Genomic DNA, 14,432 nt, shown 5'->3' with positions numbered 1-14,432 from the left:
CTCCCTTGAGTTGTGAAGATGGTAGAGAGGAGAAGGATTAAATAAACAAAGCGTATGGGCTTTGGAACCAGGGCAAAACTCTGCTTCTTTCCGGTGTGATCTTGAAATTCCTTAACCTCTCAGATCCAGTTTCCCGTAATATGGGGATAATTAAACACGACTGAGCCATGTAAACGGGCCTACCCCAACTGTAGGCTCATAAGTAGAGTTGAAAGTTTTTGTTTTCCTTTCTTTCCTTACTTTTGTCGCTGCTCTGGTCTCCCACTTTTGAATCCTCCTCCGTTCCTCTCCTCGACCTTTCCGTGCCTCGTTCTTGGCTGCCACCCGCTCCTCACTGAGAGCACCACCCACCGCCGGGGGGAAGAGCAGAGCCAACAAAGGTGGGTGCCCCTCTGGCTCCCCCAGGCGAGCTCTCTATGGTGCCTGCCAGCGGAGCCGCGAGGAGGGGGCGGGGCCCGTCACGTGACGCGGGGGCCCGGCGGCCGCGCAGGCGCGTCGCCGTCGCCGGGCCCCATCGCCCGCGCCGCTTCGCCTTCTTGGCACCTGAGACGGCGGCCGGGGGTTCCTGCGGCTTTCCCTCTTTGCAGTTGCGGGCCGCGCATCGCGGCCATGTCCCGAAAGCAGGCGGCCAAGGGCCGGCCGGGAAGCGGCAGCCGGAAAGCCGAGGCCGAGCGCAAGCGCGACGAGCGGGCGGCGCGCCGGGCCCTGGCCAAGGAGCGGCGGAACCGGCCAGAGTCCGGCGGCGGCTGCGAGGAGGAGTTCGTCAGCTTCGCCAACCAGCTGCAGGCCCTGGGGCTGAAGCTGCGGGAGGTGCCAGGGGACGGGTGAGGCGGGCCCGGGAGCGCGGGAGGCGGCGCCGGGGGACGCGCGGGGCATGGCGAGCGTCGCCCGCTCTCGTCCGCTCATTCATTCAGGCGGCGCCGAGCGCCACCGCTTTCCAGTGCCGGGGGTGGGTTGGGGGGGGTCCTTCCCCTCGCGGCGCTCGAGTAATCCCAAATTGTCCTAATGGTGGCAGAGGCCGCGAGGAAACTGTGAAGTGGTCCTAAGAGACAGCACTGAAGCAGGTCTCCTTTAGATCGGTGCCCAGGAAGGCCTCTCTGAAAGGTGACATTTAAGCTGAGACCTGGAGGAATGAGATGGAGCCGGTCCCTCGAAGAGCAGGACAGCACGTAGGGCAGTCAGAATGACGCTGAGACAAGGAGAGAGCGGCGAGGCCCCACTCAGTGTAACACTGTGTCCTTTTCTAGTTCTTACTGTTGGGTGTTGCCCTCCTTTTACACTTGGGAAATTAGGTCTTTGAGGGCCTGTTGTTTACTGAACTGAAGGTAACTTCTCTAGTTCTGACTTCTGTGGGCCTCCGTTTCTCCTCTGATGCTTATCCGAGCTTGCTTGGGGCTTAGACTGGAATCCAGGGCAAGCTTTTTTAGGGAACACGAGCTAAATAAGTGGGGTGGGAGGGAGAAAATGGGGAAAGGGAAGGGGATATGGATCCAGAAGCATAAATGACAGAAGCATAAAGAGGAGAGGGAAGGAGAGCATTTAGCATCCTCATTGCAGGGGTAGGTCAGGGGGAGTCTGGTTGCCAGGATGCCACTCTGGAAGAGACAGTATTAATAACAGCCTGGCTGCTGCTGTTCTTCCCTTCATTTGAGGGCTCAGAAAGGGCAGAGGGAGGAATAAGATGAAGTTAAAGACCATATAGAATTGCCTTACTTACTAAGCCTGGAAAAGAGGGAAGAAAGTGGTTTTTTTTGGATTTCACATTACATTGTAGCTTATTGATCGAGACTGTTTATGAACTGGCACTAATTTATCTTTCCCATCTTTCCTACGTATGCTCAGTGCTTAGACACTTGGCTTTACAGTTTTACTCACCATCACCTAGCACAGTGCCTAGTACATAGAGGGCATTCAGTGCATTTTTGTTCTATGAATGAATGATAAAAATATCATGGAGGCCAAGTACACCCTCAGCAGAGCCTCTCAAAGGGACATTTTCTTAGTGGAGTCGCTACCATTAAAGACTTGCTTTGCTGTGTCTTGCTTTTAGCGTAGTACTTTGATTTCATCCACTGTAGTTTATTAACTATTCTGGGCCTTACTTATCCTAATCAAACTTACAAGCACAAGATATTGCTACATAAACTAGAATACTTTGCAGTTGAATATTTTACACTGGGATTGAGGTGGGGCTGCTCCTTGCAAATGATTGAATTGCTGTGTCTGTTATACTGGACATGGTATTCTCCATGTCACGGTGTCCAGGAAACTGAAGTACTCAACAGAAGGTTGCTTCTGAGCAGGAATTGTAGCACAGGGAACTGTAAAATCTTGAGGGAGCTTTCATAATGCTATGGGAAACTTTGGGGGTACTCCCTCTACTCCGATCTGCCCCCAGGAGAACATACTTTAGTTAATTCAGCAAACATTGATTGAGCAAGAGCTGGGAATCCATTGATGACTAAGATACTTAAGGAGTTCACAGCCTAGTAAGAGATAAATGAATAAGGGAGCTTAAACATTTTGACCTAGGGACTCCTTTACACTCCTAAAAATTACTGAGAACTCCAAAGAGCTTTTGTTTATGTGGGTTATAGCTATCAATATTTACTGTATTTGAAAGTAAAACAAAAATTAGAGACACAAGAGTACACAAACACACATTCCATTAACTGTCAGAGTGATAACCTTATGTATCAGGTAGGCTCTGGAAATCACTGTATACTTGTGAGAGAGTAAGAGTGCAAAAGATAAGTAACATCTTAGTTTTGAACTCAGGAATACCCTGAGAGGGTCTCAGAGCTACCTTCCCCTCCCCCCAAATTGGGCCCCACTTTGAGAATGGATGATGTAAATAATTAAAGTACAGTTTGGTATATTTTTAACAGTGACTGATTATAGTACTATTGAGAAGGCAGTGGCCAGCACTCCCTGGAGCGATCAGGGGGGCCTTCTCATTCACTCAGCCAGTGTTCAGTGAACTTACACTGTACCAGATGCCTCTCAGAGGAGGTCGTACTCAGACTGGGTCATGAAGGGCCAATAGGAATATGTCAAGAGAACATTTCTAGGCTGAGGAGTAATATAATGTAAAGGCACAGGAGCGCATTATTTTTGAGAGAGATATGAGTTGTTTCGGACGCAGGAGTATCAGGGTACAAGGGTAGAACACAGGCAGAGAGGCTGCAGGGCCAGAGGCCAGCTTGACTGGAATGTTTATGTCTCTCCCTTCCCAGGTCCCTATTCTTGATTCTTGAGACAATGTTAGATAAAATGATAATGATAGTTCCTTCTGTGTGGGTTCCATGAGGCTCACTCCGTTCTGTTCACACATTCTTCCCCTGGGGACCATGAGATGGGCTGTGGCTCAGCCCTCTAGTATTGTGGCGCTTTTGGATATGATATGCAGTAGATGGTGTTCCCTGTGTATGTGATGGCTTAGTAGGTATCAGCAGATTCTTTATTAATATTTATTGAGTACTCTTGGTGAAATATAATAAAGTTATGGTAATACTGAAAAGTTGACAGCCTCCACTCTTCTGTCTTTCCATTCTGGTCTGATCACAATATTGAGTAGCCTGACATAGCATCTCGCCATTGAGGCATATTCATTGTAGGCGGTATGGTACTTGTAGCATCCTGGAACCTCTGGGCGCCTGGGGATAAATTAGCTAGTATCCTCTAATGTAGCCTTTATGTGAGTTGAGTCAATTTAGCATAGATTAATCACGGAGATACTTATGGGGTTTTGTCATGCATCATGGGCCGCCTTGTATTTGTCATGTCTGGAGGGCGGACCCACATAAATTAGATTCAGTTTCAAAACAAGAAAGAAATATTTTAACCTTGGTATTGTCCTTAAAAACTTGATTGGCGGGGCGCCTGGGTGGCTCAGTTGGTTAAGCGACTGCCTTCGGCTCAGGTCATGATCCTGGAGTCCCGGGATCGAGTCCAGCATCGGGCTCCCTGCTCAGCAGGGAGTCTGCTTCTCCCTCTGACCCTCCCCCTCTCATGCTCTCTCTCTCTATCTCATTCTCTCTCTCAAATAAATAAATAAAATCTTTAAAAAAAAAAAAACTTGATTGGCTATAGTGTGAAAAGAATCTCTAATTGGATTAGGCAGTACAATATTAGCATTTGTCTGAACTGTATCTAGTTGCATCTTACTAAATGTTGCCCTCAATTGCCTACAATTAATTGTAGTGTTCTACAATTAAAACATTAAAGAATCACTAATTTTAACCATTTATCTCTGTGCTAAAGTTAATTTGTTTTTTATTATTTTTTATTTTTTTAAGATTTTATTTATTTATTTGAGAGAGAGAATGAGATAGAGCATGAGAAGGGGGAGGGTCAGAGGGAGAAGCAGACTCCCTGCTGAGCAGGGATCCCGATGCGGGACTCGATCCTGGGACTCCAGGATCATGACCTGAGCTGAAGGCAGTCGCTTAACCAACTGAGCCACCCAGGCGCTTTAATTTGTTTTTTAATTTTTATTTTGCTTTTAGAATCCTAGGATTTTAGTGATGGAAGGGTATTCACACATGACCTTTTGTAATTATCCATTAGTACCTGCATCCCGTGTACAGCAGCTCTGCATCTAGCTCAGTGGTTTTTAACTTTGCTGGCACACTTAGGGAACTTTGGAAAAAATACAGTGTCTGGGCCTCTTCTAGATCAACTATACCAGAATCTTAAGCAGTGGGACCTGGTTACTAATAACCTTTAAAATGTCCACAGGTGATTCTCATGTGCAGCCATAATCACAAACCACTGAGTTAGAGTCTATATTCTAGGCTGGTGTTTCTCAAACTTTAGAATGCAACAGAACCACTTGGAGGACCTAGGTTGCTGGGCTTTAACCCCAGAATGTTTGACTCAGTAGGCCTGGGGTGAGGCCTGAGAATTTTCATTCCAAACAAGTTTTCAAGTTGTTAGGGATCCCACTTTGAGAATCAGTGATCTAGACCAGTGCTGGTCCAATAGAAATAAAACAGGAGCCAATATGTAATTTAAAATTTTTCCATTAGCCACATTAAAAAAGTAAAAAACAGGTGAAACTAATTTAATATATATGTCACTATATGTTAAAATATTATCATTTTTGACATATAATCAATATAAACTTTTTTTTAAGATTTTATTTATTTATTTGACAGAGACACAGTGAGAGAGGGAACCCAAGCAGGGAGAGTGGGAGAGGGAGAAGCAGGCTTCCCGCAGAGCAGGGAGCCCGATGCGGGGCTCGATCCCAGGACCCTGGGATCATGACCTGAGCCGAAGGCAGACGCTTAACGACTGACCCACCCGGGCGCCCCTCAATATAAACATTTTTAATGAGATATTTTACGTCTTTAAAATACTATTCAAAATCCAGTATCTTATCCTTACAACACGCCTCAGTTTCGATTAACTACATTTCATGTGCTCAGCAGTCACACGTGGCTGTTGGCTGCCATTGTGTACGGCACATATGTAGACAATTACAGAGGGTTGCCAGCAGATAGAAATTTACAAGGTCTTTAGTTTATAACCTGTTTCCACAGAGCTAAAATTTCCTTTCATTTGCCCGAATCTGTGTCTCTGGAGCTCCCATGTTTTAGTTTTATGGTACAAATACAGCATCCCTGTCACCATAACACATAGTTGGAGGTAGCTCTCATGTCCTGCTGAGCCCGCTTTAGGCTAAGCACTAGTTGTTCATTTTCTTCATATTTTATAGTTTAAAGCCACTTCTCATCTGAACATGTCTCTCTTAAAATGTGGTGACCAGAATCATACCTAGTACTCTAGCTGTGGTCTGACCTCAAAGAGGACAAGACCTGTCCCTCCCCCACCCCCAACCCGCCCTTTCTGCATATTAACTACTATGATTGCAGCCTCGGGGCCCATTAGTTCTTTCAGTGGTTGTTACAATATTGTCTCCTCCTAAACTATTATCGAGCACCCAGAACTCTAACACACTACTTACGTAATTGCTTATTTTTGTGAACTCAAATGCAAGACCTTACATATATCCTGATAGTGCAGTGGTTCTCACGTGGAGATGATTTTGACGCCCCCAGGGAACATTTGGCGATGTCTGGGGATAGCTTCGGTTGTCCCAGCCGACAGGGAGGGAGGTGGTGGCGGTGCCACTGGCATCTAGTAGGTAGAGGCCGAGGATGCTCGTAAACATCCTACGGTGCACTGGACAGCCCCCACAACAAAGAATCATCCCCAAATGTCAATAGTATGGGTGTTGAGAAGCCTTGCTGTAGTGTACTGGGCGAGGGTGTGGGCTCAGGAAACAGTTGGGATCCCCTAGAGGGCCTTCGGGCACTGGTCGCATTGTTCTCGTGGGTATCGTGAGTGTTCTTGCTGGGCTCCCTGAGGCTGCCCTCTACGCTAAGGGTGTAGTGTTCACTTTTCCTGTGTCACTCTCTTGTTACTCTGTCGGAAAAGAAAGTGATTTATCTATCTTGATTTTTCATTTTGCCTACTTATTTTTAGTAAGCTCAAGGAGAGTTTGGTAAACATAGACAAATGTATTAAAATACGTTTAACAGTTACTCCTAATTCCACTATCTAGGGATAACTACGGCTAACCTTTTGGTGTCTTGGTTTGACTCCTGGGCCCACCATCTACTGGTTTTGTGACCGTGGGTAAGTTACCCAAGGAGGATAGTAATAGTACCTGTCCCATAGAGTTGTGAGGACTAAACACATCTAATACATATAAAGTGGAACAGTCTATGGCACATCGTAAGAGCTATGTAAGTGATGGTTTCAGTGTTTGCATACATTTGTGTGTGTTTGGTGTCTGTATATATAGGGGGAGAAGGCCATGGTCAAGTTCACGCAGCATACATAGTTTTATCCCTGTTTTTTTGGCTTATATGGAGAACATTTGCCCATGTTACTGAAAGTTCTTAGAAAGCATGTTACTTTCTGTAGAATATCATGAATTTAATGTAAAATAACTAAATACATGATTTTGACTAAATCATACCTCTTTTTTTTTTAAGATTTTATTTATTTTAGAGAGAGAGGGAGAGCGAGAGAGCGTGTGTGCCCACAAGCAGGGGTAGGGAGGAGGGACAAGCAGACTCTGTGCTGAGCACAGAGCCCAACGCGGGGATTGATCCCACGACCCTGACATCATGACCTCAGCCGACATCAGGAGTCGGGTGCCCAACTGACTGAGCCACCCAGGCGCCCCCAAATCACACCTCTTAAACTAGATTCAAGAGTAGACTGACAAGTGGTGGCAGGTACTAAGGGTTTAAAGAAGTTTGAGAGGAAAGCTTAAAATTGAGACCATCTTATCCATTAGCTTGCTTTTTTTTTTTCCTGTGGGTGAAAAAAGATGGCTATTGTTATATTTTAGCAAAAGACACCTCAGTGTAGTATATAGAAATGCTATATTCCAGTCGTTTCTAGAATCTTGCCCCAAATTGATGCATAGTTTCTTGGTTTCTAGTTTATAGAATCTGCATTCTTTAAATTCTGTCCTCCCCCTTTGCAAAAAAAAAAAAAGTATACATCCTTATGTGTTTGAAGAGATTTCTGCCTTCTCCATAACTTTCTGTTGAAAACTCACTTTTCTGAGTTGGAAACAAAAAACCTCTTTCTCCTGCAAATTTAGGTCTGAAGTTCTGGAAGTGATGAGTTTATATTTTGCAATGAGTTTACTCTTCCTTTGGGAGAGCGAACAGTTTGGTGTGAAACTGGGCAACTGTTGGACTTCAGAATGGCTTATTGCCTTAGTTTTAAGGATACTAGATGGTGTTTTTCTTGTTTCAATTTCCATGTGTCTGGGCTCTGTGTTCGTGATACAGTTTGGAGTTTTAGAAGCCTTTGAAGGGTTTCCAAGGAAAGATAGCTCTTAAAGTTTACGACCAGCATTTTAATTTGAGAAACAAAAAATGGTGTTTAAAGTTTCCATTTGGCAGGAATAACAATGGCATTGCGGCTCCCTGGGTGGGAGGAGGGGAGCCAAGGAGGGAGAGGGTCATTGCATAGTACAACTATGTGTTGTATACGGGCTTTCCTTCTCACAGTCTTCTCCACTACGTTTGTAGGACTCAAACAGGATGTAGAGTTCAATTGCTTGTATTAGGAGCCTGACAAATTGCTATCTTTTGGGTACTCTTTGTTAGATGAATGCTTAGTTAGCTGGCCCGCTGTAGCGGAGCTGGTTTCAGAAAAGAGGCAGTAGATACGATTTATTACTTTGGAAGGGGCTCTGGAAATCATAGTCCTTAGGTGTGGAATGGCCTATAATGTCTGGACCCTGTCTTCAGGTGGTTACTGTATCACCACCTCCATGTATCGAAGCAGCTGAGGCCTGGGGAGTTTATTGTCTTTCCTGAGTCAGCCAGCTGCTAAGTGGGGAATGAGATCCCAGTTTGTTGCCTCTCAAGAAGGTGATGTGGTTGAATGCCTGCCCTAGTGCTCTCCCCACGGTGTCTGGGAAGAATCCTGGACTGTCAGAGTTGAGGCTTTATCTCAACAGGAACGATTTCCATGGGTGACCTAGCATGAAGCATCATTGTTTCAGATGAACTAAGTTCATTTTTAAAAGGTCTTGACCAACATTTTTGTTTTGATAGCAATTGCCTGTTCAGAGCACTTGGTGATCAGTTGGAGGGACACTCACGAAATCATCTCAAGCACCGACAAGAGACAGTGGATTACATGATAAAGCAGCGGGAAGATTTTGAACCCTTTGTAGAAGATGACATTCCTTTTGAGAAACATGGTAGGTTCACCATGGGACACTGGATCCTCCAGGAGTAATACATTGGGTAATTAAATCCATCAGCATTCCCTACTCTCTCAGTCAGGGGTTTGATTACATAAATTATGGCATTCATTCATTCAACAAATACTTGTCTGCTCTGTAATAGGCAGCAGGCTAGGCAGTTGGGAATCAATAGGTTTAGGTGTCTGTACCCGTAATAAAAAATGATGATGTTAATTAACCTGAAAAGCTATTTATGACTTCTTATTCAGTGGGGGGTAAAAGCAGCCTATAAAATATATATATAGACTGATCTTCGTTTTGAAAGGTATACACACACAGAAACACACTAGGAAAAGTGGGTAGGTACTAACATTTTATGGTTGGTAATTCTTGGCTCTGCTTATTTTTCAGAGACCACTTACTTTCAACAACTTGGAGATATAATAACACCAATATATAGGGTTTTTGGTAAAGATTAAATTAGATAATACAATTAAATAAGTTCTTAATAAATGTCAGCCATCTGGGGACGGTGGGACTATGACAATTTTAAATGATCTTCTGCATATTTTTCTGATTTTCAAAATGACCGCGTATTGCTTTTATAATCAGAAAAAGCAGTAGTCATTTTAATTTCTCACCAGAAACCCAAACACAACCACTTTTCTTTGCGGCAAGTCAGTTAGTGATTTAAATTAGCTCAACTCTAGTAAGAAAATACATATGAACTTTTTTTCCCACGGAGCAGGGGGAGAGGGAGAAGCAGATTCCCTGCTGAGTGCAGAGCCTGACGCAGGGCTCCATCCCAGGACCCCGAGATCATGACCTGAGCTGAAATCAGGAGTTGGACGCTTAACTGACTGAGCCACCCAGGAGCCCTAGTACATTTGAGCTTTTAAACTTTAAGGTTCGGGGCACCTGGATGGCTCAGTCGGTTAAGTATCTGCCTTCAGCTCAGGTCGTGATCTCAGGGTCATGAGATAGAGCCCTGCCCTGCATCGGGGATCCTCAGCAGGGTGTCTGCTTCTCCCTCTGTCTCTTCCCCTGTTCGTGCTCACTCTCTCCCTCTCAAATAAATAAATAAAATCTAAAAATAAATAAATAAGTAAATAAAATAAACTTTTAAGGATCTACTAAATGAGGTGTTGATCTATTTGTATTTTACAACTAACATTTTCATCACAGGGCTCACATAATACCCTTATTAAGAAAGAGACAGAATCTTTCTGTGTTTTAGAGAACTAATTCTGGAAACCATGTCAAGAATGGACGCAGAGAGACTGAGGAGGAGGATGAGTTAGAAGGCTCTCCACATTGGCCAGATGAAACAATAAGAGGGTCTCCACCAGCTACTGGGGGTAATGGGTAGAGTCCAGACCAAGACGCAGTTTGGTATTATAATTGACAGGCCTCATTGGCGGTGGGGAGGAGGGGAGGAGGAGGAGACAAAGGTGATTCTGAAGGTTCTGGAGAATGGCTAGGTAGCTGTATCCTTATACTCTCCATCAAGATGGGGGCAGCAGGAGGAAGACCTTTGGGAGGGAGACTATTCATGACCCCAAAGCCTTTCTCATTCCTCACTAGGAAAGGACTCATTCCCACCAGGAAAGGACTCATTCATTAGGCACCAGCAGCAAAGGGACACAGCAGCAAACCATCCCTCCCCCCATGAGTAGTTTACACCAGTCACTCAGTTCTGATGGTTCCTCTCCCTGGCTCACTTTTTGTCTAGCAGATACCAAGTTATCAGATGGTCGGCTGTTTACAAGTGTGGGTCTATGGGGCAAGTTTTGTAGTTTAGTGCTATATAAAATGAATTGTGTCATTTGTCCAATTAAAATATCATTTTGGATGAAGAGAGTTTTCGGTTTGTGACTGGAGATTCTGCTGTGAATAGCTGCAGTGGAGGTCACGTGGTCAGTTTGGGGGTGTGGCAGGACAAGGGACTCAAGCCTGCAGTCGCTGGCGTGATGGTCCCTGTAGATGTACGACAGGAGGGTGTGTTTTTGAAATGCCACTGTGTTTGCCTAATGGTTGGTTGGTGATCCGTAAGAAATTGAGCATCAGAGGTGTGAGAGGTGGTTTTGACTGCCATAGTGGAATGAAAGGAAACTGAGAAGTCTACACATTCCATTTGCAGGTCACTGGAAGACTAGACTTACTACATTTATCACTCTTCTAGTTAATGTGTTTTTAATGCCTGTCTGCCTTTTTACACCGTGAGATTCTTGAGGGCAAGGACTGGGGTTGTTCCCCAAGGTGGCACTGCCTGGCACGTGGTAGGCACTCGGAAGACATTTGTTAAGTGAATAAATAAATGGCTCACTTAACTCTTTAGGGCCTAGTTACCCTGGCATACGGCTGTGTTGTTTAGGATTGTTCCTTTCCTTTAGACTCTGGCTTCTCCAACTATATAGAGACCTGAATATGCTCAGTGCCTTCTCCCCCTCTCTCCTCATGCCCAGTCTTTTTTTAAGTCTTGTCACTTCTACCTTAATGCTTTTTTCTTTCACTGCTCCTCCCTCATAAAATCAAGCCTCAGTGGCCATTTGCTTAGATTTCTTCGATACTTTTTGGACTGATTCCATCGCCTCCTGACCCCTTGAGTTTGTCTTCCACGTTGCAGCCAGAGTGGTGATTTAAATGCACATCTAAGACCTTTTTCCCCTATCTAAAACCTGTTGGCAGCTCCCCATGGACCTGAGGATAAAGTCTAAACTCTTCAGCTCTTGTTACTTCTCTACCCTCACCTCCTGCCGGCTCTCAGCAGTCCCAAGTTCCTGCCATACTGTACAGCGCACAAACTCATCCTCTCTCTCTCGCCTCTGCTTGGAATGTCGTCGTTCTTCTTCTGTCTGTCTCCTGCTCACCCTTTGGGAGTCAGTGCAGTTGTCTCCGCTGAGAAGCTTGTCTGATACACCTTACTTCCCCCTCCCACTACCAGACTCAGTTGTGGTCCCGATCTGGAGTCAGCCAAATGACAGGGTTTGGGGTCACAGTCTTCCACAAGACCCTCTTCTGATACCAACTGCAGATTGGGGGTTTCCCAGAACCACTCTCAGTTTCGATAATTTGTTAGGACTCAGAACTCACTGAAGGTTGTTATACTCACAGTTATAATTTATTACAAGAAAAGGATATGGATCAAAATTAGCCAAGGGGTAGAGTCTGGGAAGGTTACACAATCACAGAATATTGTCAGCCAGGGAGCTCACAAACTTCCGTGTTTGGATTATTGGGGCTTTATTATGTAGATATTATTGATTGGTTGCCTAAGTGGTTACACTCAGTATCCAGCTCCCAGTTCCCCAGGTCTTCTAACATCACGTGGCCAGAGAGGCCCATCATGAGTCACCTCATTAGCATAAACTGTCCAGTGTGGCCAAGGGGCTCATCATCCTTTCACCTGGGAAATGTCAAGGGTTTAGAGGTTATTACCCAGGAGCCAGGGACCAAAGGCCAGACCTCTCTGGGTAAGGCCAAGTTCTTTATTGTACATCCCTTTCCTGAAGCACTTACACATCATTAGTGCCTGTTTTCTTGTTGTTTGCCTCCCACTGGTTGTAGACTCCTTGAACTCAAACTGTGACCGGCTGCGTAATGGAGTGGCCAAGAGCCAGATCTTGGAGTCAGGCTGCCTGGGATGCAATGTCAGCTCTGCTGTGTACCGGCTCTGTGACCTTGGGCACAGTTACAAACTACTCTGTGCCTTGGGCTCCTTATCTGTAAGATGGTGTGCATGATGATATCTCTTTCAGAGAGTTTTGAGGATTAAAAGTAATACTCCAGAAGTGAGTAGAGCTGTGCTTAACACCTAATAACACTCATGAATGCAAACTGAAGGTTACTCTGGTTATCGTCCAGTCTCTTACAGAGTTAGGCATATAGGAAGCGGTCAGTATTTAACGAAGGAAAAAATGACTCCTTTATGACTGATTGGTACTCTTCTGAGTAGCAGTCGACATACTGTTCAACCAACTGAATTCCTAGTTCTGACAAAGCTAATGGACTTCTCAGATATGTCCTTCTGTTTCTTATCATTTGGAACCAAGCAAATACCAAAGCATGTTTGCACTTGGATTTTTCCATTCTAAAGAGTTCATTTTTCTCTCTCTCCTGTTTCTGTGCAGTGGCCAGTTTGGCAAAGCCTGGCACCTTTGCTGGTAATGATGCAATCGTAGCCTTTGCAAGAAATCATCAATTGAATGTGGTGATTCATCAACTTAATGCCCCTTTGTGGCAGGTAGGTCACCTACTGAGGGACTTATCTTAAGCTCTTATTTATAAATTAGCATTGGGGGTGTCCGGAGATGGTGATACTGAACCGTACAGGGTCACTTGGACTGCAGGCCTACCCACAGACGGGAAGCTGCTGGTGGCTTGGAATTAAACCCTGTGCTATGTACATAGGGAGTCTGAAGTATAAGTCAGAGAGCTTTAGAAGGTTAACAGTATTATTTAGCAAGGTGATGGTGATGCAGGAGGGCACTTGTGATGACTACTGGGTATCCTACGGAAGTGTTGAATCACTAAATTGTACACCTGAATCTAATATTACACTGTTTGTTAACTAACTTGACTTTAAATAAAAACTTAAAAAAATATATATTATTTAGCAGTCAGATAACTGGGTAATTTGAGGGCAGAGAGCCTAATATGGAAATACTTTAGATAACACTGTAGAAAATAGTAAAGTGGGAAGCTAGAGGATTAGTGCCTACAAATTCTGGTTGGAGGTATGCCTATCCCATGTGTATGTTTTGTTTTTTTACGTGGAGGGAGACAAAAACCAAATGCACTTAGTAAGCATTGCTAAAAAGCGTGTTCTGAACAGCAAAATGTATTTCATGGCCTAGGATGTCAAACTCTGTTCTGTGCTCTGCCCAGCCACACAGAATGGTTTTAGTGGTTTTTCTATGGCAAATAAGATTTTATGACACATGTTCAGGATGGTCCCCAAACCCCTGTCATGAAGTACCTGTCCATTCACCTGTTTTCGCCTTTCTTTACCTTTGGTATCCTAAATTAACCTCATCTCCCCTAAACAGTCCATCAAACCAAACATTCTGGAGTATGGAAAGCCACAGGTCGGGGCGGAGTCTCTAGGCTGCCACCCCCTTACCCTTTGTCCTTGCATTCACAGTGCTGCTTTTCCCATTGTGACTCAGCTCCTAAAGCGTTTCTATTAGTCCTCTCTTCCTCCCATCACTTCCCCATTTCTAAGTTTTTTTTTTTTATTAGCTAAGACATGTTAATCATAGAAAAATTTGAAAGTTCAGAAAAGCCCATAAAAGCAAATAAAAATCACCCAGAGTCACATCACCCAGAGATTATTACTGTTAACATGTGAGTGTGTGTCCCTGGCATTCACATGCACTGTTAGCTGAAGCTGGAAAGAGACGTATCACAGTGGTTTCATACCTGTTTGAAGCACATCTGCGCACATGTAGATGCATCCATGTGCATGTGTACACACACTTATATCTCTGTTATTATTTTCATAAAGGCAACGATGACCTTTTTTCCTCATTTTTTAAATACACCACCTGCACATGTATATTCCTTTGTAAGTTGTTTATTTCTAGCCTTGCTCATTAAAAATAAAGTTTATAGAGACAATTTACATAGAGCAAAATTCACCCTTCTCTAATGTATACTTTTGTGTGTTTTGACAAACACAGTCATGTCACTACCACCACTGCCG

The 14,432-nt window shown here is 44.4% G+C and overlaps 1 protein-coding gene across 1 annotated transcript in view; it reads left to right on the top strand.

Annotated features, from left to right (window-relative positions):
- Positions 1-471: 471 nt before the first annotated feature.
- Positions 472-14,432, top strand: part of OTUD3 (OTU deubiquitinase 3) — a 30,513-nt gene continuing 16,552 nt past the window's right edge. The window contains exons 1-3 of the mRNA XM_036115577.2: positions 472-824; positions 8,595-8,743; positions 12,859-12,971. Coding sequence (XP_035971470.1) covers positions 610-824; positions 8,595-8,743; positions 12,859-12,971 — 477 coding nt within the window. The 5' untranslated portion in view covers positions 472-609. The remainder of the gene's footprint in view (positions 825-8,594; positions 8,744-12,858; positions 12,972-14,432) is intronic.

The sequence above is a fragment of the Halichoerus grypus genome, chromosome 5, assembly GCF_964656455.1.
Source record: "Halichoerus grypus chromosome 5, mHalGry1.hap1.1, whole genome shotgun sequence".
Taxonomy (NCBI): Eukaryota; Metazoa; Chordata; class Mammalia; order Carnivora; family Phocidae; genus Halichoerus; species Halichoerus grypus.
The sequence above is the reverse complement of the archived record's forward strand: the minus strand, read 5'-3'. Positions and strand labels throughout refer to the sequence as shown.